General features: G+C 37.0%; 1 protein-coding gene across 10 annotated transcripts in view; it reads left to right on the forward strand.

The window, feature by feature from the left end:
- Fut8 (fucosyltransferase 8) overlaps window positions 1-23,270 on the forward strand; it is a 171,646-nt gene extending 148,376 nt beyond the window's left edge. For all 10 annotated transcript variants that reach the window (XM_048361753.1, XM_048361759.1, XM_048361756.1 and 7 more), the window contains 4 exons: window positions 6,717-6,963; window positions 8,558-8,734; window positions 15,396-15,546; window positions 22,273-23,270. In XM_048361753.1, coding sequence (XP_048217710.1) covers window positions 6,717-6,963; window positions 8,558-8,734; window positions 15,396-15,546; window positions 22,273-22,590 — 893 coding nt within the window. In that variant the 3' untranslated portion in view covers window positions 22,591-23,270. The remainder of the gene's footprint in view (window positions 1-6,716; window positions 6,964-8,557; window positions 8,735-15,395; window positions 15,547-22,272) is intronic.
- Window positions 23,271-27,274: the final 4,004 nt, after the last annotated feature.

Consider the following 27,274-nt stretch of genomic DNA (forward strand, 5'->3'; position numbering starts at 1 on the left):
AGCAACAGGAATTATTAAGATGTACTAGGTACCTAGGACAAAGAAGGACTTGGCTAAAGGAACAGTAAAGCCCCTTCTCTGTTTTCCCTGGTGTAAATACACTTAATATTAAAACACTTAGTACACCACTTTTCATGTATCTGCATCATCTATCTCTTGAGTGTATACTGCCCTCTCCATCAATTTGCTTTACTGATAAACGTCACTGGTCTTTACCCAAACATGTCCTGATTTTTTTGTGTTTGAAACTGGAGCTTAAACTCATGACCTCACTCTCCTGCTTAGCGTTTTCATTCAAAGCTGGTGCTCTACTACTTGAACGATACCTCTACTTCCAACTTCCTTTTGGTTAATTAAAGATAAGAGTCTGTCAGATTTGTCTGCTTAGACTAGCTTTGAACTGAGGTCCTCAGATATCAGCCTTTAAGAGTAGCTAATATTACTGGCGTGAGCCATTGACTCCCAATTTGATATTCTTTTTTAAAACAGCATCATCACAGGGGCTGGAGATATGGCCTAGTGGCAAGAGTGCCTGCCTCGGATACACGAGGCCCTAGGTTCGATTCCCCAGCACCACATATACAGAAAACGGCCAGAAGCGGCGCTGTGGCTCAAGTGGCAGAGTGCTAGCCTTGAGCGGGAAGAAGCCAGGGACAGTGCTCAGGCCCTGAGTCCAAGGCCCAGGACTGGCAAAAAACAACAACAACAAAAAAAAAACAGCATCACAAAACTAGTATACATGTTGGGGTCTTCTTCATCTGGGGTCCTCCTTGGCCTACTTTGGTCCCAGTGACAAAGGGGAGGGAAGAGGAAAAGGGTGATGTTGGTGAAAGAGTCTGAAGAATATTGGAATAATAATGCACTGTATGATGACCACAGTTAAGAATAATGTAGTTTCCCACCTTGGTATGTCTCTGTCAATTGGTTCTGGGATTCAGAAGATGACTAATACTATATAAATGCTTCATGTAAATAGTTGTTATAGCTATTATTTAGGGAAATCAGTGAAATAACAGTAAAAAAAAGTTTGTACATGTTAAGCATAAATGCAGGTATTTTTGGTTTTTGTCTTTTGCCATGTTGGAAATTGAACCTAGGGCCTCATTACGTGAGGCATGTGATGTTACTGTGTTCTGTTACTACTGAGTTACACTCCAGCCCCTTTTCAACCCTTTTTCATATCTAGTTTGTTGAAGGGTAGAAACCTGCAGCTATAGAGGACTGACTATATTGTGTTACTCAAAATTGCTACAAGCATTTGATTTTAAAGTTCACAAAAAGTACATTGGTGAGGTGATAATTTGCTTGATTGAACCTTTCCACAGTGTACACATGGATCAGAACATCACATTGCACCACATAAATATATGATGAAGAACTGAAAGTAAAAAATTTTAATGTAGGTTTCAAAAAATGTAGGCAGCAGTGTAAATAATGAAATAAACACTCGCATCTGATCCTGGCCTTTTTATTATGTTTTACCTTTGAGAATTTCACTTAACCTTTCTTAGTCTGTTTCCTCTATAAAATGAAAAGTTTTAAATAAATTAGTGTTTCTTAGACTCTAAAATTGACTGCAAATGATGAGAGATGATCTTTGTTGACATTTTAGATAGTGTCATGAACATACATTCAACATTTAATCACACAGTGAGAAACTTACTTTTTCAGCTTTTTAAAATATATGTCAAAAGACCCAGCTGGACATCAGGTGCCTTTCTTTTTTACTTTTAGCAACACTGGAGCTTGAACTCTGGGCTTCCCACTTGCTAGGCAGGAACTCTACCACTTTGAGCAATGCTTCCAGCCCTTCTTTGCAGTGTTTTTGCCAGGGTTTATGCCTGGACTGCAGTCTGCTGATTGTGCACTTCTAATCTTGACTGCAGTGACAGTGTACACTACATTCCCAGTTACTTCTGTTGAGATGAGATGGAGTCTTGCAGACTTTTTTGACCTGACTGACCTGAACCTCTGGTCCTCACAGCCTCACCTTCTCCTATAGCTGAAAGGATGGTGGGAACACTGTGCCTAAAGAGTAAAGATTGGTTGTGAGGGACCTCACATGTGTGTATGGCCATTCTGGCCTGGACCCAGGAAGTCTCCCAATCTCAGCCTCCCAAGTATCTTGGATTACAAGCATGAGCTAGGGGTGCCTGGCTCCAAATATCTTAATAGCTCTCTCACATGGATTGTTCAAGGGGAGGAAGTAGGCAGTACTACTATGAATCCTTTATTCCTGAAAAATTTCTTCAGAAATGAAATCAATTCTATTCCTTAAAAGATATAAGTACAGAAATACTTTTTTTGCTGTTTGCATTTATCTTCCTCCCTCCACTTGGAAGGAAGTAGTTGGTTGGTTACCCAACTCATGTGAGTTTGGAAAGAGGAACTAACCATGCAAAACACAGCCTTTTCTAGTTTTGTTGTTTCATTTTGTTTTGTGGGGCTTACTGGTACTGGGGCTTGAACTTGCTTGCTTGGCTGTTGCGCTACTGCCTGGACCATGCTTTCAGCCTAGCTTTTGCTGGTTACTTTGGAGATGCAATTTCAAGTAACTTTTCTGCCTGGGCCAACTTTGAACCTCAGATCCTCTGCATCTTAGTAGCTAGAATTCTAGGTTAACATCTTCCTTGTTGTGGACCACTCTTGAGACATATTTCTTCTCTACTATACTACATAGTAGGCTTTGGTTGGTCAAGGCTGCTTAGGACAGGGTGGGAACTATTAGCAAACTCATGATGCCATAAATCGAAACCACAAAATTACTCTTTAGTTCATTCTTCCTGGCTGCAGAGATAGTATTTTCATTGCTACTCTATTCCTCTTTATTTCTCAACCTGTTTCAAATTCACAGGAGGTGTTAGGGGAATAAAGCAAGCAAATGAATAAATCCTCACTGATCTCTCTCTGTCTCTCTGTCTATCTCTGACTGTCTGTCTGTCTCTGTCTTTCTCTCTCTCTCGCCAGTCTTGAGGTTTGAACTTAGGACCTGGACACTATTCCCAAGCCTCTGTGCTCAAGGCTAGTGCTCTGTCACTTGAACCATGACGCCACTTCAAGGCTTTTTATGAGTAGTTTATTGGAGATAACAGTCTCACAGACTTTCCTGCCCAGGCTGGCTTTGAACCATGATCCTCAGATCTAAGTCTCCTGAGTAGCTATGATTATAGGCATGAGCCACTGGCCCCTAGCCACTGATCTTTTTCTTAACAGAAATTTGGCTTGGACTCAGAGCCATCCAAAACAATAGTGTCTACTTAGTGTTTAATATAATGTGCTCTCTCTCTCTCTCTCTCTCTCTCTTTCTCTCTCTCTCTCTACATATATATATACATATATACTCACACATACACACGCGTGCACATATATATGTAATTTAATAGATTTAATTTCACTGAATTTGTATTTATAGTGAACATAAAGCAAATCCATTTAAGTTTTAGAAACTAAATCAGTTTTTAGTTTTTATGGGGTTACATTTGCCAAAAAGATATTCTGCTATTTGAGCTATAGCCCAGCTATTTTTGCTGTAGCTATTTTTTGGATAGCTTTATGTTTTTGTCGGAGCCACATGGGCCTTAGTTCTGTTTATACCTCCTAGGATGACATACACACCACCATGTCCATCTTCCTGGCTGAGATGGGATCTCATTGTTTGTTTGGGCTATTTTTCAACCCATAACCCTCCCAGTATCTACTTCTCAAGTGTCTAGGGTGAAACACTGCTTTTCCACTTGAGCCATGTCCCCATGGCATACAAATGACTAAAATTTAAATATTGAATAGGAATATATATATATATATATTTTTTTTTTTTTTTTGGTCAGTCCTGGGCCTTGGACTCAGGGCCTGAGCACTGTCCCTGGCTTCTTTCTTCTTGCTCAAGGCTAACACTCTGCCACTTGAGCCACAGCGCCACTTCTGGCCGTTTTCTGTATATGTGGTGCTGGGGAATTGAACCCAGGGCCGCACATATACAAGGCAAGCACTCTTGCCACTAGGCCATTTCCCCAGCCCCTGAATAGGAATATTTTTGTGACCACTTCCAAATTAAAATTCTTTTGAATACATATTAGAATAGAAAATAATTATTATATAGTAAAAGGAGTAAAAGCCTAGACCATCAAAAGATAGCATGTGCTATGCTATTTTCCTTCATTTTAATACATACCATTTTAACACAGAATGTTGCTCAGTGATAGGGCTTGCGTAATATACACAAGGCCCTGAGTTTGATACTCAACATTGTTTTAAAAAAACGAGAGAGAGAGAGAGAGAGAGAGAGAAAGGAGAAGGAATGGGAGGGAGGGAGGGAGGGAGGGAGGGAGGGAGGGAGGGAGGGAGAGAGAAAGACAGAGAGAGGAGAAGGAATGGGGGAGAGAGGGGAGGGAGAAAAATGAAAGGAAAGAATACATTGTTGTTGGAGAGACAACTTTTATTTTCTATCAGTACCTCCATTTGTAAATATAAATACCTTTTCTTTAATATTTTACTAGTCAGTTGGGTATTAATGTCTTTCTGATAGCATGTTTGTTGTTGGTGGTAGTGTTTTATTATATTTATTTTTCATTGTAGACAGTCTGGGTAGAGTTTTTGGGAAATATTTTATAATAGTTTTGTTTGTTTTTTGGCTTGTTGTTTTTGTTTTTTAGAGAGTGTCTCAGTAGGTATAGTTCAGCTTGGCCTCAAACTCAGACTCGGCTTGTCTCAAGTACAGGAATTAAGTGCACACATATCAGGTCTGGTTATAAACAGTTTGCACTGGATAGAAAGAAGCAGGTCATCCCGTGTATGCTGATTAGTACCATGTTTGTTCTGTAGTAATGTTCAACAAATAAGTGCACACATATCAGGTCTGGTTATAAATAGTTTTGTACTGGATAGCAAGAAGCAGGTCATCCCATGTATGCTGATTAGTACCATGTTTGTTCTGTAGTAATGTTCAACAAATATTTGCACGTGTTAAGGAAAGACCAAATAAAATAAAAGCTAAATTCTCTATCTTGAAGGTGTTGGTATAGTTTTGCTTCTTTCTAAAAGCTGTCTTTAGGGCTAACTGCAAGGAAATTGAGGCTGTGAGGCAGTCATGATAATACTTTCATGTAAGTGGAATCTGGAGCTACTTATACTGGAGCTACTTCTTCCAGTTAGGAAGAAGTCACAAATAAAAGGCAACCCTATTAATACTGCTTTCACTTTTCGATAGCAGAATGCACTGTAATGGATGAAGTTAGGGGCCGTATTGCATTTAAAAATATTTTTCTTTTTAAGAACTGTCTTTTCCATGCCTCATGCATGCTTTTCTTTCTCATACGCACCCTACTTCTATGATTTATCCCCACACAGGATAAGTACCCTTCTTTTCCTTGCCTCAGGGGAGATTGTAATGGTTTAATTTAAAATGGAGCTCATTCTTCCCCCCAACCCACACACACACTCTTAATTATACTGCCTCATCTGATAAAGGCACCAGTTCTTTCTCAATAAGCACCCTAGATGAACTATAATACTGATGGTAAAAGTTTTGTTATCATTTATTCATGCAGTCATAGTTCAAGAATTTTGACCTAAGAATCTTGAAATTAGTTTTATATGAAAGATGAAATGAATATAACTCTAAGGTTTTTAATTCTTAGTTATACTAAAGCTTACTTGTTTTTTGCGTTTTTGAGATAAAGTCTCACTGTGCTGGACTGATGTGAAACTCACTAAGCTAGGTTTAAACTGTGATTCTCAGATCTCAGACTCCTGAGTAGCTAGGATTATAGACTTGAGCCACTGACCTAGCTTTCTTTAATGGTCCAGTGATTGTGATTCTAATTTGTTATGAACTATGATGCCTTAACTGGAGTTATTTTCTATGTTTAGGCTAATGTTTTCTGTTATTAATTTTTAACTTGATACATTTTATGTTAGTAAAAGCTATCTGCTTTTATCTTTCTATTTTTAGGCTATTATATAATCTTTAATATGTAAAGTCAACTCTTAAGGTGCTATTGTATTGTGGCTTTTTCTTTACATTATAAATTTGATAGAACAGCTGCAGTGGGGTACAGAGGAATTCTGCAAGTTAAGTGTTATCAAAAAATTATCATCTAATCTCTGAACTTTAATATCAAGCATTGCAGCTTTATTATTACCATTGTTGAAAATACAATAGATCTATTTTGCCCAAGAAAAAAATACTTTAGAAAAAGTTTATTTTTCCCTCTCAAAAGATTTAGGTTCTTGGTTTATAATTGTAATCTTTAGATAGCCCCAAGTCATTGTGCTGTCATGAAAGCAATGCAAAAACCATTTGGTATAATGGCAAGCTGAAGGTTTTGTGGATACTTTCTCCTCTAATTCCGAAACAAAATAATGACTTGTGTCTGGCTGTTTGCATCTACTGGCAATCTGGCTTTGCTCTGATTAAGTATTTTGAGTACTAGCTACATCCTTACTTAAGAGTGTAAAGTGATAATACAACAACAGCATGATATTTATTTTCTTATATGCCATGGACTTGAGAGGCTGACCAATTGCATGTGAAATTCAGCTCTGATACTTTTGCTCTGGTACCTTAAACAAGTTACTTAACTTCTCCTCTAGAGTGAAAACTACCCCCACTTCTTTAATGTTGTTAAGAGGAAGAATGCCCCCAGAGTGAGTTGTTGTTGTATGGCAGCCATATAAGGAATGTAGGGTAGTGATACTATGTTTTGATATTCTGTCAGGTGAAGTAAAGGACAAAAATGTTCAAGTGGTCGAACTCCCCATTGTAGACAGTCTTCATCCTCGTCCTCCCTATTTACCCTTGGCTGTGCCAGAAGACCTCGCAGACCGGCTTGTAAGAGTCCATGGTGATCCTGCAGTGTGGTGGGTGTCTCAGTTTGTCAAATACTTGATTCGCCCACAGCCTTGGCTGGAAAAGGAAATAGAAGAGGCCACCAAGAAGCTTGGTTTCAAACATCCAGTTATTGGGTAAGAATCGGATTTATTTTTCACAAATAATCATACAAAGTAGCAGGGTTGTGTATGTTTGCCTTGTATTCTGAACTTTACAATAGAGTTTAATTTTTATAATCCCACCAAAGAACAAAGGTTCTAGAGTTGACCTTAGAACACAAGACTATTCTTCCTTTGCTCACTTAGAACAGCACAGAAATTGCTCATTAGTGCCCCTTTTCCTTTGGCTTTTCCTCCTATACTACAGCTCTCCTTTCGTTTTGTTTTCACATTTCTGGCTCCACATCTTCCTTTGTGTCTTACTCTTTGTATGTAGAGAAATTACTGCTCTCTGTTCTAAATGTTGGAGCTAAAGAAAGTACGTGGTGAAATCAGAATATTAAATAGTGTTTCTCGGGAAACTTTTCATTGAAATTCACTGTAATCACTCTTTCTGCCCCACTTCATCTCTGTGGAGCACACTGAACAATTCCAATTTCTGTAGAGAAGCAGTGATTAAGAAGAGTGTGGGAAGGAGAAGATAACAGAATAGGTGTTCCTGTGATCATGTTCACATCTGGACTATAGTCTGGAATGCAAAGGAAAGAACAGTCAGGAGTTTGACTGTAACCCCAGTGAAATCAGAACCCCACTTGAAATATATAATGTAAACAAAGCAGTCTTCAGCTTGGCCTGTATGTATGCTGGAGCCTACAAGGTTATAAAGTCATTATTTTACTTTTTCTACACAGTAGTGCTTTTATAATTGGAGGTGGAAGGCAGACTTAAGCAGTCTTTACTTGTGAAAACAAACTTGAGCTATTATTATTTCTAAAGAAATTTTTATTCCACTTATATTCCAAGATGATTTCTAGAATCACTTTGATCACTTTAGAAGCACAAAGATGGAAAGAAAAGGCAATAGAACTCAATGCTTTATGCAGTGCAGGACAATGCATATCTGTGTTCCTAATTTTATAATCTTAGGACATTTCCTTAATAGGACAGATGAGGACTATAATATCTGCCTACATAGTCCATAAAGTGAAGCAGAGAAAGGAAATTCATGATAAACATATCAAAAGGACTTGAACTACTCCATGAACATAAAATAGTAACAAATCTTTAAAAAATTTGCCTGCCTTAACTGTGCCAAAGGAAAAACCTATGCAGGCTGTATTTTCCTGGGACAACCTTAAATTCTACAAGTTGGCAGTTATAATAACTCTACAGGGTAAGATAATGAAAAAACCCTTTGGCATCAGTATGTATAAACAGTATCTTTAATGTTTTATAATGCACCTGTGAATCCTGGTATTGTTTTGGTCTCACAAACCTTATAATTTATACCTATTTCTTTGTGGGCATTTCACTACCTTAGTCCCCTTTTATTCCTGATGTACTAATTATTGTGTCTATAAGAAAGCATTCTTCAAAAGCTTTATTTTATCTGTGTTAACAAATATATTCTGTGAGGATCCTTTTAATATCTACTTTTTCTAATGGTTAAAATGAATAAAAATTTATTTAAGATGCCCATGAATGCCCCCTTGACGAGATATGATTTGAATATACCCCAAGATCCAAATGAGTATGAACATTATCAGAAAAATCTCAATTTCTCCCCCAGAGTCCATGTCAGACGCACAGACAAAGTGGGAACAGAAGCAGCCTTCCATCCCATTGAGGAGTACATGGTGCATGTTGAAGAGCACTTCCAGCTTCTTGCGCGCAGAATGCAGGTGGATAAGAAAAGAGTATATTTGGCCACTGATGACCCTTCTTTATTAAAGGAGGCAAAAACAAAGTAAGTTAGACAAATTGATGGTCAGAAAGCAGGATTGTCTTTTAGTTGAAAATCATCTTTAATTCACATAACTTGTGATTCTTGTCAAAATTTTATTGCTAATTATTGAGGTTTTTTTAAAAGATCAAGTGTCCACACCATGGGTGACTATTAACCTAACCAAACTATATCTGGTATTTTATATTAACATCGCACATATTTTGGAGTTTAGTTTCTTACCTGATATATGGTTTTCAAACACTTTTTTAACCTTTAAGGTGCCTCTTCACCCTCTTGTTTCTTTTCTTGTGCTTGATCTTAAAGAAAGAGTTCTCAACTTTTCACTGTTAAGTATGATATTTGTGGGCTTCTCAAGTATTGCTTTTATTGTGTTGAGTATACTTCTCCAAACTACAACTCATTTTTGTGCTTTTGTCATAGACATACTAAATTTTATCTAATGCTTTTTCCTGTCAGCTGAGATGATGATGTAGTTTTATTGTCCTTCATTATTATAATACATATCACATTTGTTGAATTATATGTTGAGCTATTTTGGGTTGCTAAGTTAAATCCTATTTGATCATTTTGGATTATCTGTTTAATGTTGAATTTGGTTTGTTGGTATTTTGTGAAGGATTTTTATGTCTGGGTTCATCTGCAATGTAGTCTTGAATTTTTCTTTTTCTGTAATATTCTTATCTGACTTTTGTTAGTTGTTAAGGTAATACTAGCCTTGTGGAATGTTGGGAAGTAGTCCTGGACATGGATGCACATACCTGTGATTCCAGCAGTCATTAGGTCACAATAGAAGGATCATGAGTTAGAGGCTAGCCAGAATTACATAGCAAGATTCTTAACAAAAAAAGTGTGTTACCAGGCCACCAGTGGCTCACATGTGTAATCCTAGTTACTCAGGAGGCTGAGATCTGAGGATCATGATTTGAAGCCAGCCCTGGACAGGAAAGTCCATGAGACTCTTAGCTCCAATTAATCACCAGAAAACTAGAAATAGCACTGTGGCTTAAGGAGGTGGAATGCTAGCCTTGAGTGAAAACGCTCAGGGACAGTGCCCAGGCCCTGAGTTCAAGCTCCACAATCCAGGGGAAAAAAACTTTGGAGTATTTCTACCTCTTCAGTTTTTGGGAAGGGTTTAAAAGCAGTATTAGTGTTTTCATATTGGGTAGAATTTAGTATAATCATCAGGTCCTAGGCTTTTCTTTGATGAGAGACTTTTTTAAATTATAAATTTACTGTCTCTACTCATTATTGTTCTGTTTGTTCTGATTTTCTGTTCTCGATTCAGTCTTGGTAGAATTTCTAAGAATTCATCCATTTATTCTAGGATATCCAATTTGTTGATGTATACTTGCTTGCAGTAGTCCCTTGTGATCCTTTTTAATTCTTTTTTTTTATCAGTTGTAATCTTTCTTTTCATTGCTGATTTAATTTATATCTTCCTTTTTTCTTCCTTAATCTAGCTAAAGGCTTATTGATTGTCTCTTTCGAAAAATCATCTTCTATGATATTTTTTATTGCTTTTGTTATCTCTATTTTGTTTATTTTTCCTCTGATTTTTTTTCCTTCCATATACTGAGTTTGGGCTTAATCAGTTTTTTCTTTTTCTGATTCCTTTAAATGGAACATGAAATTATTTATTTTTATGTCATATTCATTACTAGCAACATCCCTCTTAGGACCACTTTTGCTGTGTAAGTTTTAGTATGCTTTCTTCCTTTTTCATTTGTTTCACGATTTTTTTTAGTTTTTTTCATTGACCCATTGGATAATCAGGACCGTGTTGTTTAATTTGCACTTATTTCTTCTAATGGCAGAAAAAAATACTTCATATCATACCTTTTAAAATTTATTGATTTTATGGCCTGATATATAATCTGTGTGCATTTGAGAAACATGTGTATTCTGTTGCTTTTGGACATAGTATCTATTAGGTTAGTCTTAACCACACACAAAATTCAGTGTTTCCTTACTGATTTTATATCTAGAACTTTTCAGTATTAAAAATAAAAGTGTGGTTTAGACATTTCTTGATTTTATATTTCAGCTAGCTCTTCTTTTGGGTCTGTTTTCTTTGTGTATTTAGGTGTTCTGATGTTTGTGCTCACTTATAACTACATGAGAACTGACCTCTTTGACATTACATTTTCGCCTTTTCTTTTTATAGTTTTTTATCCAGAGTCTATTTTTTCTGATGTAAATGTAGATACTGCTTTCTTTCACATTCCATTTGCATAGAATATCTTTTTCCCATCTGCTTTCAGTATTTTTGTGTTAGAGAGATACAATATAAAAGTATTTTTTGTTACTGTATTCACTGTATAGATCTTCCATTGCTCACTGGACCAAGTGTTCTCCTAATACTGGACAGTAAGACTATTTCCTGTGTCTTTTTTTTTTTTCTTCAGTTGTGGGGATTCAATTCAGGGCCTGGGTGCTGTCTCTGAGCTCTTTTTGCTCAAGGCTAATACTCTACCACTTGAGCCACAGTGCCACTTCCTACTTTTTCTGAGTATGTTATTGGAGATAAGAGTCTCACAGACTTTCCTGCTTTGGCTGGCTTTGAACCAGGATCCTCAGATCTCATTCTCTTGAGTAGCTAGGATTACAGGTGTGAGCCACCAGCACCCAGCTCAGTTTTTAAATTGTTATAAAGGTGATGTACAGAGGGGTTACAATTTCATAAGTAAGGTAATAAGTACATTTCCTTTTGGACAATGCCTTCCTTTCCTTCATTCTCTTCCAGTTTTTATGTCTACACAATGATACAGAGTTTGCATAAAATATCTACCTTATTTTCTAGACTGAACTATTTACATTAAAGGATATGAACATTTTATAGCATTGATCCTGTAGGAGAGTATAACATTCGTATACAAGCAACTCTTGTAGTAAAGTTGGCAGTATCTACATGTGCTTTGGGAACACTAAAACTTGAATGTCCTCTTTGTAGTCCCCAGTTTCAATTCCTGTCCTGATGACTGTCTAGACAGCAATTTCTGTATAGTCTTTTATAAATACAGTGGTAATGTTTCATGCAGATTTTTTTCCTTTTTGGAAATACTTTCACTATTTTCTAAGTCATTTCTAAGATATTCTCAGACATTTAAATGCTGTTTCTCTCTGTTTTTTTCTGGTTCCTCCCTCCCCATTATTTTTTTTAAGTGTCTTACTATTCTAACTTAACTCTGCTTTTTATACCTCCCACAATTAGTTTGATACCTAGACATATCATTAAACTCTCTGTCACTGTTTTAGGAAACCATGGTAATCACTAGAAGTGTCTCACAGACTTTGCTGCTGCTTGGGCTGGCTTTGAATATCGATCCTCAGATCTCAGCATCCTGAGTAACTAGGATTAAAGGCATGAACCACCAGTGCCCAGCATCCAATATTGTTTTCTAAGATAGCAGAAATTAGGGTGAAATAAGAAATAAACAAGCCTTTAATATCTCCCATGTTGGGCTGGGTATGGTATCCTATAATCACAGCTACTTGTGATGATACATCAGGAAGATCATGATTCAAGACTTCCAGAAAGCTAGCAAAACCTCATTTTGCCGAACAGGGCATGCTAACAGACTTGTAATCTAAGCTATGTGGGAAGGAGGGAGGAGGATCGCAGTCTAATGCCAGCTGCAGCAAAACCCTGCTTGAAAAAAATAAGGCAAAAGAACCAGAGGTGTGGCTCAAGTGGTAGAGCACCCACCTAGCAAGCTTAAGGCCCCAAGTTCAACCCTGGTAACACCAACCCCCAAAACTCTGCTGGGTGGCTGGAGCCTATCTTGATACTCTCAGCACTTGGGAGGCAGAGTTAAGAGGATTGACAGTTTAAGACAAGTTTGAGCTACTACATAGTGAGACCCTGTCTTTCCGAAAGTAATAAAAGAATTATGTTTATAAAAAATGTGGAGTTCTTCTTTATGTATATTAAAATGTAAAGAGGCAAGAAAAAAACATTCAGAAGTTTTTGTAGTGTTTGGTTGCCCTGTAAAATGAAGACTTAGTAATAAATGGTATAGTTACTATTTCTTTTCCTATAACGTGGGAGGCAAGCATAGAGCACTAGCAATGCAAAGGCAAATAAAAGATGACATGTGGCTTTTTGCCTCACAGAATAGCCAGCTGGTAGAGAGTGTATACATACAGCTAGTAATTACAGCATAAATAAGTGCCCTACTGGGCACCAGTTGTTCACACCCATAATCATAGCTATATCGAGATGCTGAGATCTGAGGATCACTATTCAAAGCCAACCCAGGCAAGAAAGTCCATGAGACTCATCTCCAATTAATCACCAAAAAGCCAGGAGTGGAGCTGTGGCTCAAATGATAGAGTGCTAGCCTTGAGCAAAAAAATGCTCAGGGACAGTGCCCATGGACTGAGTTCAAATCCCAGGACCACCACCAAAACGTGTTTTGTTTTTTTTTTTAATCTTGATGTAGTAGTTTATAACTGCAGCTTAGTATTTTATAGATGATAAAAACAGGTTTTTATAAAGGAGAAAAGGAAAAATATAACATTACCACCTCTGTAACTTCAAGGTAGAAGAATTCCACTGCTGACATACTTATGGGCAAATCACAAGAAGTATTTGTACAGTACTTATGCAACATCTTCCATTATTCATTTTTTTTCCACTTTGAGTATTCTTCAAGGAGCCATCTTTTGAATATATAGAAAGGTCTAAGGAACTGAAGTACTTTTGGGGTTTAATTCTAGAGAGGGGCCTCTTTGCAAAAAAGTAGAGGTGTGGCTCAAGTGGTAGGGAGAGCACCTGCTAATACTAACATCACTCCTCAATAATTGTATCTTTTCTTTGTTTCACTGAGTACCCAAACCATGCTGGCAAAGTTAGCCTTTATCCAAGGATTTTGCCCCCCTCTTTCACCTCCAGCATTTTCAGATGTATCTGTTTCTGTTTCTGCCCCATACCTGGGTATGTAGCTTCGTAGGAATCATACTAAACATATTTCAGGTTGTTTTCTTATAGAACAAATGTGGAATTTTCTTCATCTCCCTGATTCTGAGCCAAGAAGGACAGAAGGTCAAAAATAATAAGGTCAAATACATGTGAACACTGAATACTAGTCAGCCTTTACAGTTATTGTTACAGAGGCAATGAAGAAAAGCTCCATGGTAGCTGCAAAATGACAAGAAATTTGAAGCAGCTATTAGGGGATTTGGATAAAATCCCAAACAGATGTAGCACTCACTTGTATATGTATTTATGGGCATACCATTATTCAGACTTCTTGTTACTGACATATGAAGAAAAATAAGGTGTGACCCTAACCTTTGGAAAATACTGTTTAAGAGATAGATATGTAAAGTGACTCCTAGTGCTTCAAGGATTCTAAATAAGAACTATTATTCTTTCAGGAATACACATTTATCCTCTATTATACTCCTGATCCTCTGGGTGCTGACAATAATAATACTATGAACAGAGCAGATGAAGTGTCTCCCCTTATAGATAATGCATTCCAGTTAGAGCTGATGGAAGTAGAAAATAGATGTAGGCAATAAAAAAAACAATAACTATGTCAACTGACAAACATGAAGAAAAATTAAGCAGGTAAAAGAGATAGGGATTGCTAGATTCCTCACTGCTGAGGTGATACTGAACAGACATTTAAGTAGTAAGACATAAAATTTGGGGACTGCTGTTTTAATTATCACTGCTAATATTTACTAAATTTATTTAATATTGTCAGGCACTCTTCTCAACACTTAGTCATTTAGAGTATTAATTCTTACTAATTACACAAAGTGATTGCAATTATCCCCTTTTCATGTAGCTGCCCAAAGTTTACAGCCTATCTCGTGCATCAAGACAGTGGCTCACTTGATACTGCGGAACATTTAAACGTCTAAATCATTGGAACATGTGGAAGACCTTTTAAAGGAAATCTGTTTTAATATTTTGAAAGACATTCTATCTCAAGAAAACTACCACATTTTATTACTTGGGCCATATCTACATGGAATCTGTCTTTATGCATTCGTTAGAATAACTTTTCCATCATCATTGTTTAAGAGAGTTAGAGAAGACTGTTATGCCTGACACACTTTTAAAGCATTCATTTCTTAATTTATTTACATTATTAACTTGTAATATTAGTGAATAAGAAATTCATAAGGTTTGTCCAAATTTGATTTATTACAAATTATAAATGAAAAAAGTTAATGAAATTTTATCATATTTATACCCTAAATAAAAAATTCAGTGACCAAATATGAAAACAACTTAATAATTTCTTACTACTCATTATGAAGAGAATAAGGAACTCTTCTGTTGCCAACTCCCTCATGCATTGATAAAAAGGACATGTTGATGTGTGTATGTATTTTTTGTATAATAGGCCAGTGATATGTTTTTTAGACAGTGTCTTAAGCTAGCCTTGAACTGACCATTCTCTTGCTTTCCCTGAGATTATATATGTACACCACCATGCCTGGCTCCAATAATACTTAATATGTACCACATTCTAAAATGCTTTCTACTCCACTGATAGGCCCAAAGATACCCCACTGCTGTCTCTATTAAATAAATGAGCCCTTTGCCATTAGAAAGACAAGAGCTCTTGATCAAAGGATGGCTTCTCTCCTGATAAGATACTGTAATTTTAGTGACAACATGCCAATTTATTTCTCCCTCCAGGTACCCAAATTATGAATTTATTAGTGATAATTCTATATCTTGGTCAGCTGGACTACACAATCGATACACAGAAAATTCACTTCGGGGTGTGATCTTGGATATACATTTTCTCTCCCAGGCAGACTTCCTAGTGTGCACTTTTTCATCCCAGGTAAGTAACAGTGGGACATGTTTAAATTAGTGTAGTTTGGGGACATATCAGGGTCAAAAAAATACATTGTTTGTATGTTTGTGTGGTTTTTAATGTTAGAATGACTCAGGTACAGTTTTCTTTGTATTTAGTATGAACATCTTTTTTGAAAGAATTAAGATTCATAGGTATTTGAGCACATTGAATATTTAGTTGTTTACAAGCAGTGGTTGAATACATCTCCACTGAAGCCAGGTAGTAGAGTCTTTTAAAGTATTCAGCTTGTTCACAGCATTTAACAGAAACAGCAAGTAATTAAGTTTACTTAATACTTTTCTAATTTTGCATAATCAATAGGTAACCAGAATCCGTCCATTTCAACACATCATTGCACTGATACTGAGAGACTTAAGTGCCCAGCATTTTGCCTCATTTAATTGCTTTATTGAAAAGAAGAGTGAATGAAATTCCTTTTCAAGTTTATTACATTTCTACTAAGCAAGATGTGTATATTAAGTTTAAGCCATGTAATATAATATCACATTCATTCTTTTGAGCTTAATTGTTGAATCTAATTATAGGTTATGGGTTTGGTTGTATATTTTATGAGGTTTCTAATCAACCCATGCCCTGTGAAATATCAATTTAACAATATTTATTGTGAATTTTATTCTTTCTCATTTATGCACATATTATTAGTTGGTTTAACCAGTTGTCAAATGACTGTGCTCAAGTTTATACAAGGCACTGAAAAGAACTTCAAGGGAGATACAGTTCTTGCCCTCATTCAGACTCAAAATGGTCACATGAAACAACTAAAGAATAATTGTCCCAAAGTATAATTGTTGTAAAATAAATGCATGCTTAAATACTGAGACAATGCACAGAAAAGAAACCATGAAATAGAAAAGCTACATCATTTTCCATTGGAATAGATTTCATAGAAAATAAAGAAATTGCAAGGCTTTTGAGTCAGGATCTTAGGCATGAAGCACCATGCCTCATGTATGGTAGGATTTTTAGAAAGTCACTTAGACAAAGGTGTATCCCCTTTAATATGGAATAAGAACACTTCTTATTCCCCAAACATTAGTACACCATTTGAATTCTCCCTTGCAAATATACTTCAGTTAATATATTTGTTTACACTTGCCTACAACCCCATATGTGTTTACTTGTTCAATTACAAAGTAGTTCTAACTTCTACATATAAGAAAAGTGCTATAATTGCTAAAGTCATCAACTAAAGATAGGTCATAACTGAGATGGTCATACTTGGCAAGCTATACTCAAGCCTATTTTTGGATGTAGTTTTGTTTTTATTCAAGTGAGAATAAATTATGTAGGCTGAACCAAGACTTTTCAGAAATAATAAAGTATATAAGCATGAATCTCATTTCTTTGGACACAAAAAGTTCTCTCAGCACCAATCTTTCTTCATGTGAACTGTTTCTTGGGACCTGTGGTCTGGACACTTTGGGGTTTTATTATGCATAAAACAGCTAGGGAAGTGAAAGAGAATAACAAAATCGAGAGACAAAGGATAAAAAGACAAACGACTCCAAAAGCAATACTTGGAAAACCATTTGGTGTAACTAACTGAACAACTCATGGGGGGGAGAAGGAAGAGGGGAGGGGAGAGGGGGAATGAGGGAGGAGGTAACAAACAGTACAAGAAATGTATCCAATGCCTAATATATGAAACTGTAACCTCTCTGTAATTCAGTTTCATAATAAAATATATATATATAAAGAAATGTACCCAAGGCCTAAGGTATGAAACTAACCTCTCTGTACATCACTTTGACAATAAATAAGAAAAAAAAAACAGCAGAGCAAAACAATATTCTCTTCAAGTCTGGGTAAAGTTCCATCATTATGAAGTAATTGACTTCTGGGTCACAATTAGTTATGAAGCCCTACATTCTAAAGCACATATTTAAAAGAAATAAAAAAGGAACAGAAAAAGAATTTCCCTTCTGTTCTAGAGTGAACATAATAGTATTCTTTTGTATGTATAGTCATCCTTTGAGCTTGAATTCAGGGCACGAGTTCTATCCTTGGCTTTTATGCTCTAGGTTTGTGCTTTACCACTTGAGCCACAGCTCAACTTCCAGCTTTTGGGTGGTTAATTAGAGATAAGAGTCTCCTACTTAAGTTGGCTTTGAACCGTGATCCTCCAATCTCAGCCTCCTAAATAGCTAGGTTTGCAGGTGTAAGCCACCCACCATTATTCTTTTTATGGGGAAGGACCCACTTCCTATTGTAGTCTGACTCACAATAGAATTCCTGAAAATGGTTAGAGGGGTGAAGGCATGGCACTGTAGTCTCGTGCCAGCCTAGGAAGCTTGGGTCTCTAAATTCCAACCTGTAGTACTACCAAAGCAAACAAAGTGTAATTTGCAAACCATCAGTGCCTCATGCCTCTAAACCTGGCTACTAAGGAGATTGAGATCCAGAGGGAGAATCCTGGTTTGAAACTAGCCCAGGCTGAAAAGTTCATGAGCTGATTTCTCCAAAATAAGTAACAAAAGGCCAGGATGGAGGTGTGGCCTAAAGTAGAGCAACAGCTGAACAAGTATGAGGTTCTGAGGTCAAGACCTAGTACTTAAAAAGAAAAAAAAAAGAGGGTCAGAAGACAGAAAGCAAAAGCACTGAGCACATCCTTGTATCAGTACTATCTACCCATAAACATTATTTATTTTAGAGCTTATGACTAGAACAGTGTTTCTCAGTCCAGGCAATATGATACCCAGAGGGGCATTTGGCTATATTGTTACAACTTGAGTTGGTACTACTAAGGATGCTGGTAAAGTCCTCGGATACACATTGCAGCTCCTTATAGCAAAGAGCTAGCTACCTGGCACCAAATGCCAGTTGTACATAGATTGGGAAACCCTGAAGTAGAGGAATAGACTTAAGGTAGGTCTAAAATCTGGGCCTCCGGGAAAGTAGTGCACCTTGGAAAGTAACTCCTAAGCATTCATTCTAACAAGAAATGCCAGGTATGCATGGAGGTTTCTACTGGGCATACCTACCCATTGGTCAGCTAGGTACACAGCTAGAACCTCAAAAACAGTTGGGAGAAACCAAGCAAATATATGCCCCTGGTCCCCTGCCAAGAGAAAAGAAAAGAAGCTTCTCAAAGACAGAATCCCTACTCTACTTTGGGGGAAAAACACCAACAGTAGATGTCTTTAGGGGAGTGTGTAGGTCAAAGAGAGTTTCCTTCTGGTTAGATCACTGTGTGACTCCTGTTTTGTCTAGCTATCTTTGAGTAGTAAGTGTGCTTAGTCATGTATTAAAAAGGTATGTACCATGCCAAACCAGGATGAAATAAAATGTACTATATATGGTCATGTTATATGTTTACACACTAGACTACCATTCTCATCTGTGCAACCTACCAAGTACCTAAAGAGTATTAGAATCAACTGTAAGCCTTCCTTTGCTACATGATTTGAATTGGTAAAGTCCAGGGACAAAGCCTAGACTGATTAAATGCAAACTTCAACACTATATTAATATTCTAGCCTTTTGCATTAAATTTACCAATGGTTGATGAAGACAACTATTACTCAATGTTATATGCAGACTTTCAGGATTAAATATCATCTGTGATCTTGCATTCCCATTCTGAAGAAAATATTTATTATAGTATGGGACAATATTCATTCCTGCATCAAATAATTTATTGAACACCTACTATGTGCTATCTAGTGTTCTAAGTGTTTACCTAAATGCAGGCCTTTTCTGTGTGTGCTTGAGAGCATATAGTTTATAACCTAAAGGAATTGTAGTTTGTGCTCTGTCATTTGCTAGTTCCTTTGTGGTTTCTGGAAATGTAATCTTCTTGTAGCTTAGTTCCTCCATTTGTGATATAGGAATAATAATAGTACATTGCAGATGTGTTGTGAGAAATGAGTTGAAGAATGAGTTAAATTAATTAAATGGGTAGAGGTATACTATTAGAAGATGACTGAAATGGAGTCACTGCTCATTTGCCTTACTTGCTTTTGTAATGACCAGTATTGCAAAAATGATAAAGGGCCATACCTATGTAGCACTGGAGTCACTGAAAGGGGCCTATAATCTGTTTGGCCAGTTTCAGTGTCTGAAATTTTTACCGTTAGTTTCTTTGGATTAAGAAAATGTGTATCCACCAAGACTATAAAGTACTTATTAGAATTATCACCACAAGAAAGCAAATCTTAGGATGTGAGACTCAGAGAAATACTTATTTTTATGAGAGTAAAAAAGTGAAGAGTGGAGAGATGGAACCACATCAGGGTGCATTGCTCAAGTAGAAATTGTGGTCATCTTAATAGATGATAGATTTTAGCTACTGCATTTCTAGGTAGAAATGACTGAAGAGTGAGTGAAACAACTATGGAAATAAGACTCAAGCTTGCTCTTTGGCCTATGTTAAATCTTTTTAATGTTAAAAATAGAAACATGGAGAGCAAGATTTGTAAGAGAAAATAGATGTGGCAAATACAACCCTGTGCAGGCTGCCTGTGTTCAAACATGGTTCTATCACTTATTAATAGTACAACCAAGGGAGAATGCCTTAACTTCCCTCTGTAAAACAAGCATAATGATGCAATCTTCTGGGGATGCTGAGAGGATTACATCAGATGACCTAAAAACAATATCTGACAGCAAAAGCTCAGTAAATATTAGCCTCTATCTTTTTTTTTTTTTTTTTTTTTTTGCCAGTCCTGGGCCTTGCTTGGACTCAGGGCCTGAGCACTGTCCCTGGCTTCTCTTTGCTCAAGGCTAGCACTCTGCCACTTGAGTCACAGCGCCACTTCTGGCCATTTATGTATATGTGGTGCTGGGGAATCGAACCCAGGGCTTCAAGTATAAGAGGCAAGCGCTCTTGCCACTAGGCCATATCCCCAGCCCCATTAGCCTCTATCTTTTTATTCTAGTTTGCATGGTTGGGGCTTCATTGTTTACATTACAGTCACATGTTATTTAACCATGATGGTATACATGAATAAAATGTATGCTTACATGAACTAAGATGACTATGACATCTATAACGACAATCCTATGGAATCACCATTGTCTGTGTGGCCTCTCATTGACTGAAATGTCAGTATATGGCACGTGACAGTATTTTAAGTTTCTTTATTTTCAGAGTTCCCACTTAATTTCACTTGTTCTACGTGGGCTTTTGGCTGAATCTGAACTAATCTGATTATGATTTCAGTGTTCCACCAATGATTCCAACTGTATTGACATCCCTAAGATAAACTTAATTCGTTGGTAAAGTAACCTGTCTGACCTTAGTTTCATGTGTAGCATTTGAAGATTGCCCCTCTGAACTTCCTGAAGTAAAGGAAATTCATATTCCTCAGAAATGTAAAGTGATGGTTAACCTAATCAGATTCTACCTAATAAGATTCTACTAGTTAAGAATGTATGTCTTGGGGCTGGGGATATGGCCTAGTGGCAAGAGAGCTTGCCTCGCATACATGAGGCCCTGGGTTCAATTCCCCAGCACCACATATACAGAAAATGGCCAGAAGTGACGCTGTGGCTCAAGTGGCAGAGTGCTAGCCTTGAGCAAAAGGAAGCCAGGGACAGTACGCAGGCCCTGAGTCCAAGGCCCAGGACTGGCCAAAAAAAAAAGAATGTATGTCTTGGATTAGGGGTATAAATAATACTATATACTTAGTTAGCATGGATCAGGCAATCTCTAGCAGTGAAAAAAACAAACAGAAAGCATCTTCATTCAGTTTTTGATCTGTATGAATACAAGATAGTAAAAGTTTATTACTAATACTAAAGCACCGCATTATAAGCAGATTAACTAGTAGTAGTACCATTTGAAATAAATGCAAAAGAATTTGTGTAAAAACAATGATACTTCATTAACTGAGATGACCACAACTAGAGATTAAGAAAATGTAAAATAAATTAAGAAAATTTGACCTGAGTTGAGTTCTCAATTCAGAATGTAAAAAGGAAGAATTTTCTAGGAAAAATGATTGCTCTCTCTCCTGTCATTATCTGTTCTTTACAAAATTTTCTGGGACCCATTTACTTTTTACTGAATCTGTTCCTTAATTCTTAAAAGGTTATCCCTCTGCACAGATATAATTTAACTTTTATCACCAAGCTTACCAAGCTCAAGGAATCAAACTCAAATTATGAAATTTCACCTCCCATTCAGCGGGGCAGAGAAGATGGTCGTTGGATAGAAGAATCTATGAAGTTGCCTTGAAACTACACTAATCAAAGAAATGTATCTTCCCAAAACACTCATCTAGCTTTGTCAGTCTACTACCATGTATGCAGCACATCTATAACAGAGCAGAAATGGCAGATCTGTTTTAACTCACTTTCCAATGCCAGTTGATTATCAGTAATTACACGAATCTCTAGTGGAAGGGTTCTGAGACCAAGTTCTAAATCAGCAGAAAAGAATATATGATTGACTAGGAGTAAATGAAGCAAATAGAGCAACAACTTAGTAATTGTTTGTTAAAATTAACTGAATTCATATTTTAAATTGATTTGGTCTTTTGCGTACTTTTTTTCAAAAAGATATAAACAGAAATGAAGAATGACTGTACCATTACCTGACAGAACACAGACTGAAAACTTGTGACCTCACTGCTTCTTAGCCCTCTTGATCTTAGAGCCCATTTTTGGCTTACAGCTTTGAGATTGCTGGGAGGTAGAGCTTTCATACATTGTACTAACATTTCCACCCCCCCCCCATTCTTTCCCAAGGTCTGTCGTGTTGCTTATGAAATCATGCAGACACTGCATCCTGATGCCTCTGCAAACTTCCATTCCTTAGATGACATCTACTATTTTGGGGGCCAAAATGCCCACAATCAAATTGCCATTTACCCTCACCAACCTCGAACTGAAGAGGAAATCCCCATGGAACCTGGAGATATCATTGGTGTGGCTGGAAATCATTGGGATGGCTATTCTAAAGGTGTCAACAGAAAACTGGGGAGAACAGGACTGTATCCCTCCTACAAAGTCCGTGAGAAGATAGAAACAGTCAAATATCCCACATACCCTGAAGCTGAAAAATAAAGTTTGGGTATATGTTATGGACAACAAAACTCAGTTGGCATCATTTCCGCCAACCCTCAGATGACTAAGCCTCAGAAGAAGTCTACGTGGGTAAATGACAGATACCCTTGGCAACAAGAGCAACTGGGAACTTTCAGCTGTTAGACTGGTGGAATTCCTCTTTACCAGGGTTCTAATGCCCTCACATCCAGTACAGTAATGTACTTGCATATACCATGGGAACAGATTATTTTCTACTTTTCCCCTTCTTTAATATTATGTGCCCATGAAAGAAACACTGCCACATTATATAATTTAAGTGACATAGACATTATGTGTGAGACTTCAAACATGGTGCCTATATCTGAGAGACCTGTGTGATTCACTCCGAAGACAGGAATGGCTCCCTCCTGTGGGGAAGTTCATTCTTACTGGTGGTGGTATGGCTATCGAAAGAACTCCAGCCAACAGATTCAGAATGAGAATGGATTTTTTTTCCTTTATAAGGTTGTTTAGATTTTTTTTAAGTAATTGCATCAATTCAGTTCTCCACCTAATCATTAATAAGTGAAGGATACATCAGAAAATAAAATATTCACTTTCCATTAGGAACTTTTGTAAAACAATGCCATGAACAAATTCTTTAGTATTCAATGTTTCTGGACATTCTCTTTGATAACAAAATAAATTTTAAAAAGGAATTTGGTAAAGTTTCTAGATTTTTCTATCACTGAATGATGTGGTAATCGGCTTTATACTAGAAGAACTATGATAAAAAAATATGAGTTTTCTAGCTTTTCAGATTTACTTTTTTTCCATTTCTGTTAGAATAATATTAATTAGGTCTTAACTGGCCCATTTTAATACTGAAAACTGATTTTGGTTGGTGTACATTATACAGTTTCTAAGATCATTCTTTAGGGAAGCTTTCATTCTCTTGTTTTGGACATCGTTGGTTTGTTTTAATTGAATGAAATCACCATACTCCTTGCTCCCAAGGAACTATTACCTCCATTTGTAAAGCTAACCATTTCAGGTTTCTTTGGTAATCTTACTGTGTTTGTTGTCTTTTTTTTTTTTCTTTTGTGAATTGGGTCCTGTTGTTTTACCCAGGAGCTAGTCTGTGCCTTTCCATCATGCCCTGCTTTTGAAAGTACAGGATTCTTTGAGGTTAGGAAGCTGAGTCTTTCTAAGGTATGTATCTTGGATTATATGGAATTTAATGAGCAAAGACACCAGCATGAGACTCACGATAAACCTGGAGTCATTTTTCCCAAATATTTTCTTTGAGTAATTTTGTGTTGTAATCTCCTCATAAGACATCAGTACTTTCTCTCTGAACTTCACTTTTCTCCTCCTAAAAATACTCCCAATTGTATGTATCACCTGCCTCCAACAGATTCCTTACAAGACCATTTCGTGGCATGTGTTCTGCTTCCAGAAAGAAAAGTTTGATCTTTGTGGGGAGCCAGTATCAGGCCTAGTATTACAAATATCAGGGATCCCCCAAAGAAAAACTTTGAACTGCACAACTTCACTAAAGGAAATATTCCCACCAAATACCCCAATTTTCCCCTCATCTTTCAGGATTTCCAGAGAGCAAAAATTTACTACTTATAACGTTAGTAAGAAACTTCCCATTTAATTTCCAGTACGTGAAAATCATTTGAAATAATTGCTAGCTGAGCAGAGGTAAATTTCAAAATAAGTTATACTCCAACTAGACTCTTACTTGTCACCAGTAACTGGTTTTCATTTGTGCCTTTGCAGTAGAACCAAAGGTTTTGGTTTTCGGATAGTGTCTTTCAATTGTAAAATTTATATTTAACTATTTTTTCTTTTGAGATGGAGATGTGTTTTAGTCCTTCATATGTTGCCTAATTCACTCGTAAACATTGTAAATTTTGTAGTGTCTGTTACATTCCTCTGAAAAGTGCTGATTTTTGAAAATTTATGTTAGGAGCATTAACCTTGTTGGACTCAACTTATCAACTATGCCTAGGCAGCAAGCAGTTCAAATCTCAGATCAGTTCTTTTATCTTTAGCTGGGTTCTGTTCTGTACATAGTTCAGGAATCAGCCAAAAATTTGGATTGAATTTATACACAGAATTGGGGTATTATTTCTGAGATTTTCCTTTTCATTTCCTCACAGTTGTAGTTGTTGTTGTGTCCTATGATTCTTCAATCTCCTTCCAGAATTTGCCTGATGTTTTTTTTTTGTTTGTTTAGCACCTTAGGCTATGTGGTTGTTTTTTGCTTTGTTTTAGTATCGTGTTGAAATTTGTGGTTATTACCCATTAGATAATTTGAACCAGTTATCTAGCATTTACTCCATCTACTGTATAGGAAATGGAACTGGAGAGGCAAGTGAAAATGAGGAAGGTTTAATTCAGCAACAGCCTGTTAGCCTCAGCTCATAGCCTCAAGCAGGTAGCAAGATGAACTAACAGAATTACCAAATGGGCAGGTGTAAAGGACTCAGAAATACTACAGGATGCATCTTTCTGAGAAGTTTTTAGGGCATTGTTTTTGTTTTGCAAATCATCATGTATGTGATGATGATTACTTTTATATATACTGCCATTTAGGAAAAGCCAACATGTTCTTACCACATTGTGCTTGTACATCTCCACTGGAATTAGATTATCAGGATTTACATCTTTTCCTTGTTAGATGACCCATTTCTGAAAAAAAAAAAAAGACTTGTCTAGAATCACATGATTAGCCCCACAGTGAGCCCATCCATTATTAGGCTCCTTGAATATGGGTAACAGAATCCTACATATTAATGAAAGACAAGGAAGGAAAAGGTCTTGTCAGGGCCTTCCTGTTCCTTCCACTCGGTCAGCTGCAGTGCTAACCTGGATATTGAAGGGAGTTAATTGTGAAAATGGTCCTAGCCCTATCCAGGGTTTTGTTGTGTCCCAAAAGAACAAGAGATTTGCTTTCATTTGGAGTTTCACTTGTTTCAACTATACTAGATTCTCTTCAAATAAAGTTGAGAAATGGTGGTTCAAGAAGGGAAAAAAAGGCACGTTAAAAAGCCCTCTCCTAGAGCTTAGTTCCCAACTCTGTGATGACTTACAAGACTTGCAAAATTATTGGTAAACGACAGGCCTGTCTACCTGTATTGATAATTGTGTCTGACCTGCAAATGATGTTTTAAATATCCAATGACACTTGGCAGAAGTGAAAGTTTCCACCCTGTTCTACAGTCATTACTGTCATTAGTTCTCAGAGAATACAATCAGTATATTCAATGAGCAGGAAAAATACGGGGGTCTAAATGGTGCCTCTTGAAGTTTCTGCCTCATTGAAAGTCAACCTCCTAAGTGATGAAGAAATGCGCAAGTTCCAGTTGACCATAGTCAGCTGTGTGTTTCATTTATGCTCTCAGGAGCCTGCAGTAGGACCAGTAGACCTGTGCAAAGTAGCTATGTGGTTTGGGGACTGATTAATTTCAGAATTTGGCTATAATACTCTAATTTATTCCAGATTCAGATTCTAGAGCAGTTCTAAAGTGCTGTGTCCCAGGGGGACACAGAGGAGAATTTATCTCCATGTTTACTGGTTTCTGGCAATGGTCTTCCTTGTAGAAACACAAGATCCTGGGCAGGGAAGAGGCAGGCTTTGGGAGTTTGGCTCAACTGTCATTGATATACATGTTTGAGTACATACCCTCTGTGCTTTTTTTTCCTCTCTCTCTTTATATAAATTAGAATCTTAACTCTTTGGTATCTGCTAGGCTATTCATCCTAGCCTCTCCCTCCAGTTCAAATGCCAGCTTTCTGTTCTTTTCATCCATAAGATTATCTTAATTTTGTGTTCCTACTGCCTTTATAGAAAATGATCTCAGGTAAGTGGTTCCATTGTACTGTTCTATTTCACATGCTAGTCCTATTCCTAATGACTTAGGTGGACTATAGCTTTGTTATTGGCATCTCTACGATATAGAGGGAACCAAATATCACCTCACAGTTTTAGGTAAGATGCTTTGGGGACCTCAGTCATAATGAACTATGACATGAATATTATATTCATATCCATTGTGTCCATTTAAGCTAAATGTTTCCAAGATTTTTAAATAAATGAATGTCACCATACTTTCATGAAGAGCATGGTTAGGGCATCTTTTATGTAAAACTATCTAGTCAGAGCCTGCATTAAAATAAATAAGTAAATAGACAAGCAATGCATTTAGGACTATGGCTACTTTATGTTTTTGGAAGATAGCCAGGAAGATTTTAGAGCTCCTACTGACCTACCATCAGTAACTTCTGTCAATCAGCAACATCCTCTGTAACTTCTTTTCCACCCACGTCACTGCCCTATCGAGGCAATTGTTCTTGTCTGCCTATGTGGGTAGAGAAAAGGCCATTGACAGAAAAAAAAAAAGAAGCATGTTGGCTTATAATCCAGCTGGGTATGAGAGTATCTGTGGAGGCTGGGAATGTATAGTATAGCCCAGAGTACAGATACTTTAGACAGCAGGTGAAAGTCAAGAGCTTGAGAGATGATGGGGCTGAAAGTTCCTGGCTAATCCTCCACAGTAGGTTTACTGCCCCCAAGAATTTCTGACCCAGAAAAGGAAATGGAGAATAGTGAGTACAAAGACAGAAGATCTAACTTGATGTTTCCTATCGTCATAGTACCTGCAAGTATGTAATGTCCCTGAATCTCTGATTCTCAACAGACAAATCAACA

The sequence above is a fragment of the Perognathus longimembris genome, chromosome 14, assembly GCF_023159225.1.
Source record: "Perognathus longimembris pacificus isolate PPM17 chromosome 14, ASM2315922v1, whole genome shotgun sequence".
In the NCBI taxonomy this organism is placed as follows: domain Eukaryota; kingdom Metazoa; phylum Chordata; class Mammalia; order Rodentia; family Heteromyidae; genus Perognathus; species Perognathus longimembris.